The following is a 12,559-nucleotide window of genomic DNA, read 5'->3' on the forward strand; positions in this document are numbered from 1 at the left end:
AAAAAGCAAAACTAAACTTGAGCTGCAAAGGAAATGTGCCATTTACAACAACAAAACACCATGTGCACACAAGCTTCTGCCAACGGCAAAACGTATCATAGGTCTTAGGATGAAAACTTGTGCAATACTTCCTAACAACAAACTACTTCAGATGAGCGTGACGTCACTGCTGTTTACATTAGGTTTGTTGAGCAGTTGCCAGCAGGATCATACACATGCCAGTTGAGTCATCTGCTGGCATGTATGGCATTATGCCATAAAGAACGAAACATGAGATAGTATGGCTCTGGTATTCAAAGAAAATTTACATCCCGAAAACAACACTGAAAAGCTTAATATCAGGTTGAGACCTACTTCATTGTGAATTTGGACATAAAAATACGAATATGCACTTCAAGCCGAAATATGCATTTTAGTATGGTTTACAAAATTCCGATGCTCTTGGAGTATGCTCTGATGCCCTGTTTCTTTTATGAGTTACTGTAAGATCTCTTTTATACTTTATACATATGAACATATGGGCTTCTTACGTCATCGTAGCTGCGCACGTGCATTAATGCCTATTTTCTGGCTCTCTCTGGCAACTGCTGAAATGAACCTATTTCTAACAGGTCTCAAGAAAATATTACGAATGGTGATTTGAAAAGCGTTATTTTCAAAGTAAATTTCCTTTTACGCAAAATGAATTATGTTACGTGTGAGAAAGCGCGACGAATTTCTTAAATCACAGACCGTTTGATTCACTTTTGAAACTTAACACTTCGAGGACCAGCCACTTAGAAGAACTTAGAGCCCCGAAGACCAGATATTTATGTCATTATTTTAAAATTTTACTGGCACGTTTTTGCGATGTATCTTAATGCGTAACACATGCAAAAAAGACCAATATTACATGTGAAAGCTTAGCTTCTCATGTAGCTTATTAATCTTAGAGACCAATTTTATATGTGAAAGCGTAGCTTTTCTTGTAGCTACAATTTGTATATTAATTTAAACCATTAACTTTTCCTATTTGTGCTACTTCACAGTGATGATTGCTATTGACTGGCTACATCACATGTCTTGTGTTCTGAATATCTGCTGTCATCGGCCGGTGAGATCACGTGACGTGATCTATGAATTGCTTACAAGACGTCATCGCAATATCGATTTCAACACTTTGAAAACTAACAAGCTGTGTTTTGTGGAATTCTAATTTATACTTTTGTAATAACGAAATATACAGCGTACGTGTTGCTGCACATCAGAGATCTTTCCAAAACTTTTTTTATTTTTATTTATTTTTTTTAAATGCTGTTTTTCGTGTCCTGAAGTGCCGGGAAGTTCTATGCCGGTGTATAAAACATTAACCATTCAAAGGACTGATAGGTTTTACAGTTCAGAGAGTAAGTAATACTGTCACTTAATATGGAAAAAGTATATTTTTACCCAGGAAAAATGTATTTTTAACTGAGACATTCGGGAAAAACCAGGAAATTTTTTTACTTTGTCCACGTATACATCCTATGACAAGTTAATTAATTTTTACCATATTTTCTGTGGATCTTGCCCCCTTCCTTTAATTCTAGAATTATAAACAGATTACATTTAGTGAAGTAATTTAAATGGAATATTACTAAAGATGGAAAGATGTGAGAAGGAACGGCTTGCAGATACTAATGACGATCCAATTTTTATTGCTCTACTCAGGTGTTCAAAGGAACTGAATCAGTGGGACATACTTCTAGAGTATGCAAATGACAAAAGTGCATGCAATCCTCTACTGCTGCTGGAAACATCATGGCGAGTTCCCAATTGGAATACAACTAAGGAAGCTTTAACAAGGCTGGAGCAAAGCTGCCCGAAAGATGTAGCTTGGAAGGTAATATGTAAAGCTGTGATAATTCGCTACCATCAGTACTGTGATAATTATCTACTGTCGATACTTTCAGTACTTTTATAACAGCAGTTAAATAAAATCATGATACTGTAATGTACACTCTTTGACATAAAACTTGACCGGCGGCCGGCCGCTTCAGAGGCTAAATCCGCGCCGATCGCGACATGGGACAAAGAAACTGGCCAACTCGCTAATTCTCTAAGTCCGGTTATCTGCACAATCTGGCAACACTGTAGACTGCGGCACTTCCTGGAGGAAAACTTGTCCCAAGATAGAGAGACTCTAGGCTGATTACGCCTGTGGTCTAGCGGTAGCGTGCGTTGTTTCTGTTCATAATGTCAGTGGATCGAGAGCAGCTGGCATAAAATATTTTTATAGCCTCTTCTGTCTGAATGCTGAAGACGTGAATGTAATGGTAGCGCAGATTCAATCTATTTCGCTTTGTGACACACCGATATCAAAATTTTATCTAGTAACGATTTTGCGGCAGATTTCCTGCAGACTGTCCTCCTCTGGACGCCGTATGCGGCAAAGCTCCGGGATCCATTTGCTGGCTACTGGCAGCGGCCGTGGCGACAGCAGCGGCGCTGCACTCCCCCGTTCTTTATCGAAAGCGCCTGCTACCGCTCATCGCTTTTGATGATTTGAAACGCTTTATTATTAAATGTTGCTCCACAGAAAATTTCTACAATTTCCATTCACGCTCAAAAGCATAGGAGACAGACGCCCTGATTAGTAGGCGGGTAATCGGCAAGAGCTGAGTATGGCCCGAAATTAATTTTATAGACTGGGACGAAATTAAACCACCTCACTACATTCGATGAATTTATAAATGCTTCATACCTCGTTTCTTTTCCTTTCAAACTTAATTATTTGTGCAACTTTTGGTCAATGATTGGATGTTTTCGTCAAGCCAGAGTGAGCGTCTGTGGTGTAAAATGTATTACAGTTCTTGTTTCATTCCTTATGGTAAGTCTATGCGATAAACTGTGTGAATACCTTGCAATGCATGCTCTGTAGCAGTGCAGGCACACTGCACATTTGGAGTTCCATGTATGGGTTCATGAAGTATTTATTGTTGATCGGAAGTGATAGTTAATGTCATCAGATTTAAACCAGAAAAATTTGTCGTTTTGAAGGTTTCAGAGAACGGAAAGGAATTGCTAACGCCGGTGTTAGAAAACGTCTACAGTTAAACGCTATTGCAAAAATTTAGAAGATGTGAACTATATTAATGAACATGTGCACTTCATAAACAACCTTCTGACATGTTAGACCTATATGACGAACAAAGCTCAAATTTATATCGTTGACAGTCGGTTTGAGTCTTTTCAGGACCTATTTTACAGTGAAGCACCTTGGAATTTGCAAAGCAGAAATCCATGATATTAACTTAATTTACTAAGTCGAAATCGGACGAAGATTGATGTTTAAAGGCATTCTTCAGATTTCGCATAAGAAATGTTTACTAGCAGTTTGCAACTCCATTAATTAAAATGGAAAATAAAATGTTTTAGTCAGCGGCTTCTACCGTGATTCGAACTTATAGTACAAGCACTGCAACGCACAAGGGAACCTCTGAGCTAACGACACACTGGCGGCCAGAGGCGGACTATAGTCACTGCGATGTTGCCTGAGCCTCAAAACGCAACCTTAAACACAGAAACAGAGGAGGTGGAGATTACTGTTTTAACGTCCCGTCGACAACGATGTCATTAGAGACGGATCACAAGCTCGGATTAGGGAAGGATGGGGAAGGAAATCGGCCGTGCCCTTCCTAAGGAACCATCCCGGCATTTGCCTGAAGCGATTTAGGGAAATCATTGAAAACCTAAATCAGGATGGCCGGGCGCGGGATTGCACCATCGTCCTCCCGAATGCACACACAAACAGGTGTTACTTATGTGAAGAACGCCGTTCTTGGAGTCCAGAAATTAAATATACTTTCTAATTGTGTCATCTTGCAGTGGATTATATCGTACGAGTCTTCGATGTGGAAAACGAATGTTAAGTGAATTTAGCGAGGTAACGCCGACCTACACCCGGAAGTAAATGCACTATCAGAGTGTTGACAAATACTTGCTACGACGCTGCCATTTCTCGGCTCTCTGACGAGGCAGCTCTTCAGCGAAATGCTTGCCGTGATTCTCCGATACGGTTCTTCAGAGTGGAGACGCGCGCGCACGTTTGGTTTTTATGCGGCGTTCTCCCCTGGTGGTTTCTGACGTCGCCTTGTGGGCTATGTATACATATGAGACATTCAATTATCATTAATCCAGAATGATACAAGTTTCAGCTTCCGGCGTGGAAGAAGGCTGTTGACGCCGACATTATATCATTTCAACGTAGGGAAAGCAAAACGGATCATTCAATGTTTCTCATTCAACATAAAGCATGTGAGATAAATTTCCGTAACGTTCATAATCATCTAAAAATACAAACGAAGTAAAAATACACCGGAATCTTATTCGAATTGAATATAATGTAAGATACCAAACGCTTTGCACCTCGATGTCGAATTTGTCCACTTGCAATCGTTTGCAGCATGCACATAGATTGTCATGATTACCACGAGAATGAAGAAATATGTTGGTAAGGATGGAAGCAAGAAGAGACGCAGTCAACAAATATTCTATTCCTCATGGCATTCATTTCATTTGACACGTAAGAAGAGGTAAAGCGGGAATTTACTTTCGTTAACACGAAAGATATGCCGCACATATTGATAACGAGGAAGTCTGCGTCTTCATACGTTTCCTCCTTGAAATCTGTATGCTCTATTATATACTAAGTAGCCCGATCATTGTTTCAGTAATGTGACCCTCTTGTTTGACCCCGTAACGATGAACAGATTCCAAATGCATGTCTCTGCGTGAAAGTAGCTGTTCGAACCCTTCCTGGGTTGTTTTTTGTGTTTTATTGCTTGGAATTCCTGAAGCAGACCACTGTGCCTTCCCCCCTCGTGGGTTAGGTCTCAAAACTAAACCGCTTTGTGTCCAATGGCATAATTTATTCATACAGCATCAGCATAAGACTCTTGCGAGTGAGAGAATGACAATAACAATCGTAACAAGAACAAGCAAATAATGAATGATGTTTATTCCAACGCAGAACGAGAATGGCTTTAAATATAAAAATCTATATCTATATCCATATCTATTGATCTTTGAGTTGGCACAATGAAAATATATTCTTAGCATTTAGTTACTGAATTTAGTTCTGGATGTTTGCAGAGAAAAGGAAAAGTCGGTACTTCTCGCTAGTGTAATATAATGTGAACCAGCAACTACCCTTTCCTTAGAACACGACTCAAGCAGGTCCTCAAGTAGGCACTGCTGCACTCTGTTCCCTGACATTGCTCTGATGACGGTTAATGCAGATAGTTCCGATTATGAAATACAAAACGTATTGCAGGTTAGTTCCTAGGATAGTAACATTAAATTTGCGTTGTAGACGGCACATGAACGTGACGACTATCCATATTACTCATCAATATAAAAAGACAGTATTTTGGGAATTTAGCAGGATTACTCAAAATGAATTCTGAAATTGGGTGACTGACCGCACAGGTGCTAAACGTCGTCAAGAGTATACGATGTCCTAATCGCATTAGGAATATGAAGATCGTCTTCGACAGCTCGCAACTTTCACATAGCTAACCCCACCCTACTCCAGACAGCTCTCGGTGGAGTTGCACAACGTTGCCGATGTTATGGAAGGCTTTCAAACCGACAACAGACCACATATTGAAAAATACAAGCGAATTCTCTTGCAGCGTAAGCTTATTGTAACTAATCTAAAAATTATTGGAGAGGAACATTGTCCTATTCAAAAAAGTAAAATGTTACACACTGTTGACGTCAAACGGACATTATCTATGTCCTGTCTTGTGTCCTACTCATCTATAATATCAAGTGTACTATGAAAATGATTATATATAATGGATTATAAGGTAATGCATTGATACCAGATGGTGGGGGCCGGCCGATGTGGCCGTGCGGTTCTAGGCGCTTCAGTCTGGAACCGCGTGACCGCTACGGTCGCAGGTTCGAATCCTGTCTCGGGCATGGATGTGTGTGATGTCCTTAGGTTAGTTAGGTTTAAGTAGTTCTAAGTTCTAGGGGACTGATGACCTTAGAAGTTAAGTCCCATGGTGCTCAGAGCCATTTGAACTATTTAACACAAAATGACATTAAAAATTTAAGTTATTCACGAGCAGCTAGTTGAGAATGTGTATGAACATTAAATGACACGACGAACCGTCATGTTCTGCATATGGATTCAAACCCAGCTCATGCAGACTAAGCAAAGATTTCGTGACTGACGGAAACTAACAGTCATTCCTGATTAGGCATACAGAGAGTGATATACCTCGATTTTAGACAGTATCAGTTAGCAAATATCAACTTTAAATTGCATAACGCAAACATTTTTAACAGACGCGAATTCCTACCCAGCATCTATTGTCCCTGTTAACGAACTACGAGAGATGTTAAATATTGCTTCTTCACAAGTAACTTACTTGAAATGCCGTGAGGTAAAGCTGTGTGTTGGACACGGATTCGAACCCGGAACCTAATCGGATTGCTATTGAAGCACAGTCAAATGTGACATATCGGAATTTCGCGGCAGTAACTAGATGTTATAACTGAAATGACGAGACGAAAAATTAATTTTTTCCTTCCCAACCCGGCACCTATCGCTGTTATATTCTAGAGAAAACTAACGTTAAATATGGGTTTGTTGCACCAGCAGTGACATGTGAGCATGTTTGAACTGAAATAATATGACGAAGAGTTCAGCGCTCACTGGGAATAGAGCCCCACACATATCGTTGTTGACTACACACAAAGAGACGTCAGCTACCGAATTTTTCTCCACCAGCTGCTCAGAATAGCATCTTGAACTTACAGTCATCTCGCAAATAGTTCTGTGTCTCACTGGAAGTTAAAAACGTCAGATATCGTTAGTGTGACAGCGAATGAAAATACATTAAAAATCAAAATTATTATCCACCAGCAGACAGGTGTTCTCATGCTAGAGCTTGATAATACATAATTAAATCTTTAGTGCCGGGCCAGGATTCGATCCCATTCACGCATAATATGTGAAGGTGTTGAGGAATCTGCAGTTTTGAACAAACAACAAATTGTAGCCGAGCTGTATTGCCACGAAGGGATCAAATTCCGCGTTAAGGGCGGTCTGAGTTGCATTCCCAGTTCAGAACCAATTTTATCGACATACAGAAGCTCAAATAAAAGATGGAATAAGTGTCCTGTGACCATACATAGCGTTTGTGTCGTCACTTGAAATAAATAACTAGTATAAGAAAGGTTACTGGTGGTAGAGTTTCTACATGTCGCCACTCCAGACTTTATTGTGGTTCAACCTACCGTCTACTTGGTAAAGAAGGAATATCATCTTTAATGTGAATTTTCTGACCACACAGCCATTATATCTCCTTCACTTGGTGTAGCCAGGAGAGAATGGAATCTGTCTCTCCCTATCTAAAATCATTGACAGAAGTGGGAATCGAACCCAGACCATAGGTATAACAACCTACCATCCGTCCAACAGACCACGAAATCCTCTTCTCTGCGAGTCATTTTTCTATCGTAACGCAGTTGTGCCACACTGGATGAGAATTCTGACACACAGGCTCCCTGTAGTAATTTGCAGCATGTTCAGTAAATTCATTTACTTGGTTGACCGAATCACCATGAACTAGCTGCCTCGGCTACCCAGTGCATACATTCGACTATTTTGTAATCACAGAAATAAAATCACGTTACTGCCACCTACACACCTACACACAACTGCCAACATTGTAGGAAGCAGAAGTTTAAATAAGAAGTGTTCCTTTTCACTTGAGCTATTCTATTGCGCTATCTGTTACTAGAAAACGTCGTTCAGTCCAAAAGAAAAGCTGTAACTGTTTGTCTCTCAGAAATCAAGGCATGGCCATATGCATAATCTCACAGTGCTGTGGAATCCAAAAGTTCTGGAGGAATAGTTGCCGAGCTCTGGAGCTGTTGTAGTTCCGTGTCAGCTTGTAGCATAGATAAGATGTCGCGAGTTCGAATACATTCAGTGCTACATTTTTTAAAACGCAATTCTGCTCTCTGCTGAAGTTATCAATCTAATGGAACTTTGAACAAATTCCCTTCACTTCTCAACCCAAAGTAGTCGCATGTGGAAAAAGGACTAACTACTGTGACTTTTGTCCTATTCAGGTTTAATAGACAGCAGGCAGCAGATGCATCTCGAAGATGTGCAGGGAGAGCGCATCGTGCCATAATATGTCAGAAAAGTATTTTCTACATTAGCCGTCGTGTGGTAGTGATATTTTATTCTTCTTCAAACTTTGATTGACAGCTTTAACTCAGAACAAATTTTCTACATGCATGTAATCAATAAACTGCATGTGCATTGTCAGACTGTCATAGGTAACATCAGAGAATTCGCATATATCGTTGATGATTAATTTCTCTCTCATGTTTACTATTGTTTTAACAACACTAAAGGAAACCTTACGAAAATTGTGCACTGTATTATAAGAAATGAAATAAAACTAACGATGATAACCTTACGACGAAAGTATCTGTACACAAGCATGCCTCTATCGACACGAATTAGTAAAATACTACTCACTTAGATTTTGATAGGGTCTGTGTTTAATTGGTATGCTGTGTCTTACTCAAGAGGTATGCAAATGTGGCATTTCATAAATATAGTTACGTATTCCTAGAAACCCAAAATTCGCTTGTCAGCAGCGGAAAGAGGCGATACCTGTTGTGCAGCATTGTAAGTTTTTCAACATTGCACTATGAGCTGAAAGCATTTTCTTGCGATTTCCGTATTGATGTTTGATCTGACTGCTTGTAGCTCTTTCACAGAAGGGATAAAAACGTTTCAGTCAGTGAGACTGGAACTGCGAACCGTAACAGACGCTGTTTCACAGGTCAGCACGTTACCACAGAGCTGGCGAGGGGGTATGGGTCTCAGCTTCCTATTACGACGGCAATAGTAACTAGAACTCGTAAACCGCTATTTAAAGGTCGAGATTAGTTGCGATTTCCACCTGCAACGACTTTCTTGGGCTGAAAACCGTAAATTTTCAATCTTTTGTTACCCTTCAAGCTATAATAACTCAGATTATTCAATGGAAATGACAGGTAAAATCAAGTGAACTTTGAGGCTTAATTCCGTGCACACCAGGAAGTAACTCGTCGATCACAGAGTTGCCAAACATACGTTGCCTTGTTGCCAAATCTCAGTTACAGTACCAGCAGGAAGAAGACGAACCGATGTGATCCTACAGCGGTCTGGGAAGTGACCATAGCTGGTGTCTCCAAGTCGCGGCTGCTACGGCCTGGAATACGTAATGCGTCTGATTCGCTTTCTGTAACTAGGTTTAGGGACTGGAGCGTAGTTACTAATAATACTCAGAACTGACTGCAAACTGAGCATCATAAATCAGTAACTCTCATTGTTGTTTTTATATTTCTTTCGTAAGTGCACTCAAAACTAAGAAAGTCATTCACAGGCGTTTTCCTGCCTCGCCGATAGTCGAGCAGAACATACAAATAAAAATAAAAAAGAATGTGTGTGTGTGTGTGTGTGTGTGTGTGTGTGTGTGTGTGTGTGTGTGTGTGTGTGTGAGAGAGAGAGAGAGAGAGAGAGAGAGAGAGAGAAATAAAAAGCAATGAGAGAGTGTGTAAAAAATTGTTGTAAAGAAATTGAATCATGGTATTTAAAGAAATCTTTCATTAAAATGACACGTTCCACATCATTACGAAATGTCGTATTCATGATCTATGGAACAAGAGTTAATCTAATGTAATGTAATCTAATCTAATCACATCATATTGATTATTAGCCATGAAGAGTCATGAACTACCGAAAGTTTTGCCAATACCAGTAACCAAATCTAAACTTGAAAATAAAAGACGACAATTTTTGTAATAAACCGTGACTCCTATCAAGACCCTTTCATCCCTGTTATCTAACCACGAAAGATGTCTGATATACCTCCATTCTGAAGTAACAAAGTGTGCATGCATTTAAAGATGAAGTGCATGATGTGAAGTTCTGTGACGGAGATACGAACCCAACACGTAATCCGATTGTTAACTAAGAAAAATCAAATGTTACGTATCGGTTTTTCTTACGAGCCGCTAGGTGTCTGAATCTAAAATAAGGATACAAACTTTTGTGCCTAAGCGACAATCGAACTGCACACCTACCGCGCATCCACGAATATAGCTTAAGTATCAGTTGCTTACTCATGAACAGTAAGATGTGTGCGTGTTTGACCAGAAATAACGACACCTGTTGCGATTGTTGGCAACACATGAACAGACATTGAAATTGCGCGTTAATTTTCACTAGCAGGTGGGTGTGCACTTGATAAAGCTAGAAATGAAATTATGAATATTTTTGTACTGGATCAGGTTTCAGACCCACATACTTACCTTTGGAAGAGAGCTAGAGAAGATTGCAGTCTTGGGAAAAGGAACGAAATGACTGAACTATACTGTTCCGAGAGATTCAGATCCTCGAAAGAGGAGATACGAATTCGAATCACAGTCCAGCACCAAATTTTTAAACGTCTCTAGTTCAATCAAGTACAAGTAAAATAAGAGCCCTGTCCCTTTAAATGGCTATCGGTTCATCAAATAAAATAAAATTTTCTAATGTAAGTAAGTTTACTGGCGACTGTATTTCTGTTTACCATGACTTCCGCTTTGTCATTTCCCAACGAAAACTGGCTCTGCTCAGTTGGTTATGAAGGAACGTGATGTTTAATGCGGATTCTGGATTATAACGTCTTTCTCTTGAGGTTACCAGAGGTAAAATAAATCTGTTTGTGCCTCTTAAAAGTAAATGCCTGAACCCACGCATTGCACCTGTGATAGCTCGTTCCACCAGACCATTGTGGCCACATTACCCAGCCCCAGGAGTGTGTTGTAACGGATGATGTGCTTAGCTTACAAAATTAGTCACGGTGGAAAAAATGCGAGTCTATTAAATGGTCAAGTAGAAGCAAGCTTCTGACGCACAGATTATGCTATTCTCATGTCAGCAGGATGTAAAGACTCTTCTAGGCATCATAGGCTGGATGTGAAGCCATTTTGATTTTTCACAAATCCAGCAAATTTCTTAGTTCGAGAAAATCCACTGTGAAGTGTGAAGTTGCCGGATAATTCGATTATTACTGTTATTATTAATATCATTTTATTCGTACCGCTGATGGAACACGACCGTAGTCTTGAGGTAAAACGCGAGACCAGCTAATATGACGTCTGGCGACCGAAAGCACATATCGACAGAATTTTTATCGCCCCTTTCCTCTCGGTGCTGAAGCTATGAGTGTAATTCAAGCGAATCTACAATATCATATTAGCTGGTCTCGCGTTTAACCTCAAGACTACGGTCGTAGTCTAGAGTAATGTACTAAGACTGGTGTCAAGACTTCCTCTGGGAAGTGCCGCAGTCTACATGTTGCTAGATCGAGCATATTGCCAGACATAGAATTCTGAGAGGAGCATGACTGTATTGTCCACCTTACGTGAACGACTCGGCGGTCAATTTTTTGGTCTGAGACTGTATCTACAACACATATTGCTCGCTTAAGACCCAGAAGAATTTAAAAAAAAAGTAGTTTATGAGAGCAACGTTAACCATAGCGTTCGAAGTATTCATAGTATTGTATACGTGTGTGTAAACGCCTTCCAGTGACCACTCAAGAAAGACAAGGATACACAGTCTAGCTTCAATATTATAAATACGCCTCAGTTTGTGGATGAACTCAGACTTAAGTTGATAATAATTTTGAAAATATAGCAGCACTGTACCCATTGGTGTTAAACTCGTTTTCAACCAATGATTCCCACAGCTACAGGGATACTACTTGTGATACCTCTTAGACAAAATACTTAAGCAGTGTTATCAGACGAAAAGATCAACCTGACACAAACTGTGGGAAGTTTTTTTTACAACCTTCGTACCTGGATATTCAGCTTTTTCCTATTTGAGATATCTGTGAACGTTGCTGCTTAAGACGATTTAAGCAGAAAATAAATTCCCTCAGCTTCGACAATGTTTAAAGAAATCGTCTTATCGGCACTAAATCGTGATTTGTGATTTGTTTACCGGCTGTACTCTTCCGTATTTTGCCGGTTGGAAGGCGAAAGCTTATTGACAAATTTCACACAGAAATTACTGTTACAGTGTACTTATGGAGCCAAATGAGTCAATTGCGTATTTTCCGGTGAGAGAGAGCACTGGCAAACAGTCTTCGCTACATTAGGTTATTTAAACTGGTGTCACTCTGAGCTAGAATTTATGGTCAGCGACTAAGTGTAAGGTCAACGTTTCGGATGCGAGTTTTGCGACTGTGAAATACTTTTATACATTATAGAAGCGAATATTAAATGTGCACTAATATTGCGAAAATTTTGTACTTGGACAGCTTAGAATGAAAATACTTCTGTTTATTGCAAAGGGAAACAATAGATTTTCTAAAACACTGTCTGTCATACACTACTTGAAACAGGTCATGTCGACCAAATCATGTGGAAGAACTAACAGCAACGTATATCGGAAGGCAGTAAGATCTCTTGCCTTTTGGTTTGTCAGTACTCGATAGCCACTTCTAGGCGAAAGTAAATGAAGAAA

General features: G+C 39.8%; 1 protein-coding gene across 1 annotated transcript in view; it reads left to right on the plus strand.

Annotated features, from left to right (window-relative positions):
• LOC126146787 (transformation/transcription domain-associated protein) overlaps positions 1-12,559 on the plus strand; it is a 508,296-nt gene that overhangs the window by 345,186 nt on the left and 150,551 nt on the right. The window contains exon 49 of the mRNA XM_049915647.1: positions 1,690-1,861. Coding sequence (XP_049771604.1) covers positions 1,690-1,861 — 172 coding nt within the window. The remainder of the gene's footprint in view (positions 1-1,689; positions 1,862-12,559) is intronic.

The sequence above is a fragment of the Schistocerca cancellata genome, chromosome 1 (genome assembly GCF_023864275.1).
Source record: "Schistocerca cancellata isolate TAMUIC-IGC-003103 chromosome 1, iqSchCanc2.1, whole genome shotgun sequence".
Classification (NCBI taxonomy): Eukaryota; Metazoa; Arthropoda; class Insecta; order Orthoptera; family Acrididae; genus Schistocerca; species Schistocerca cancellata.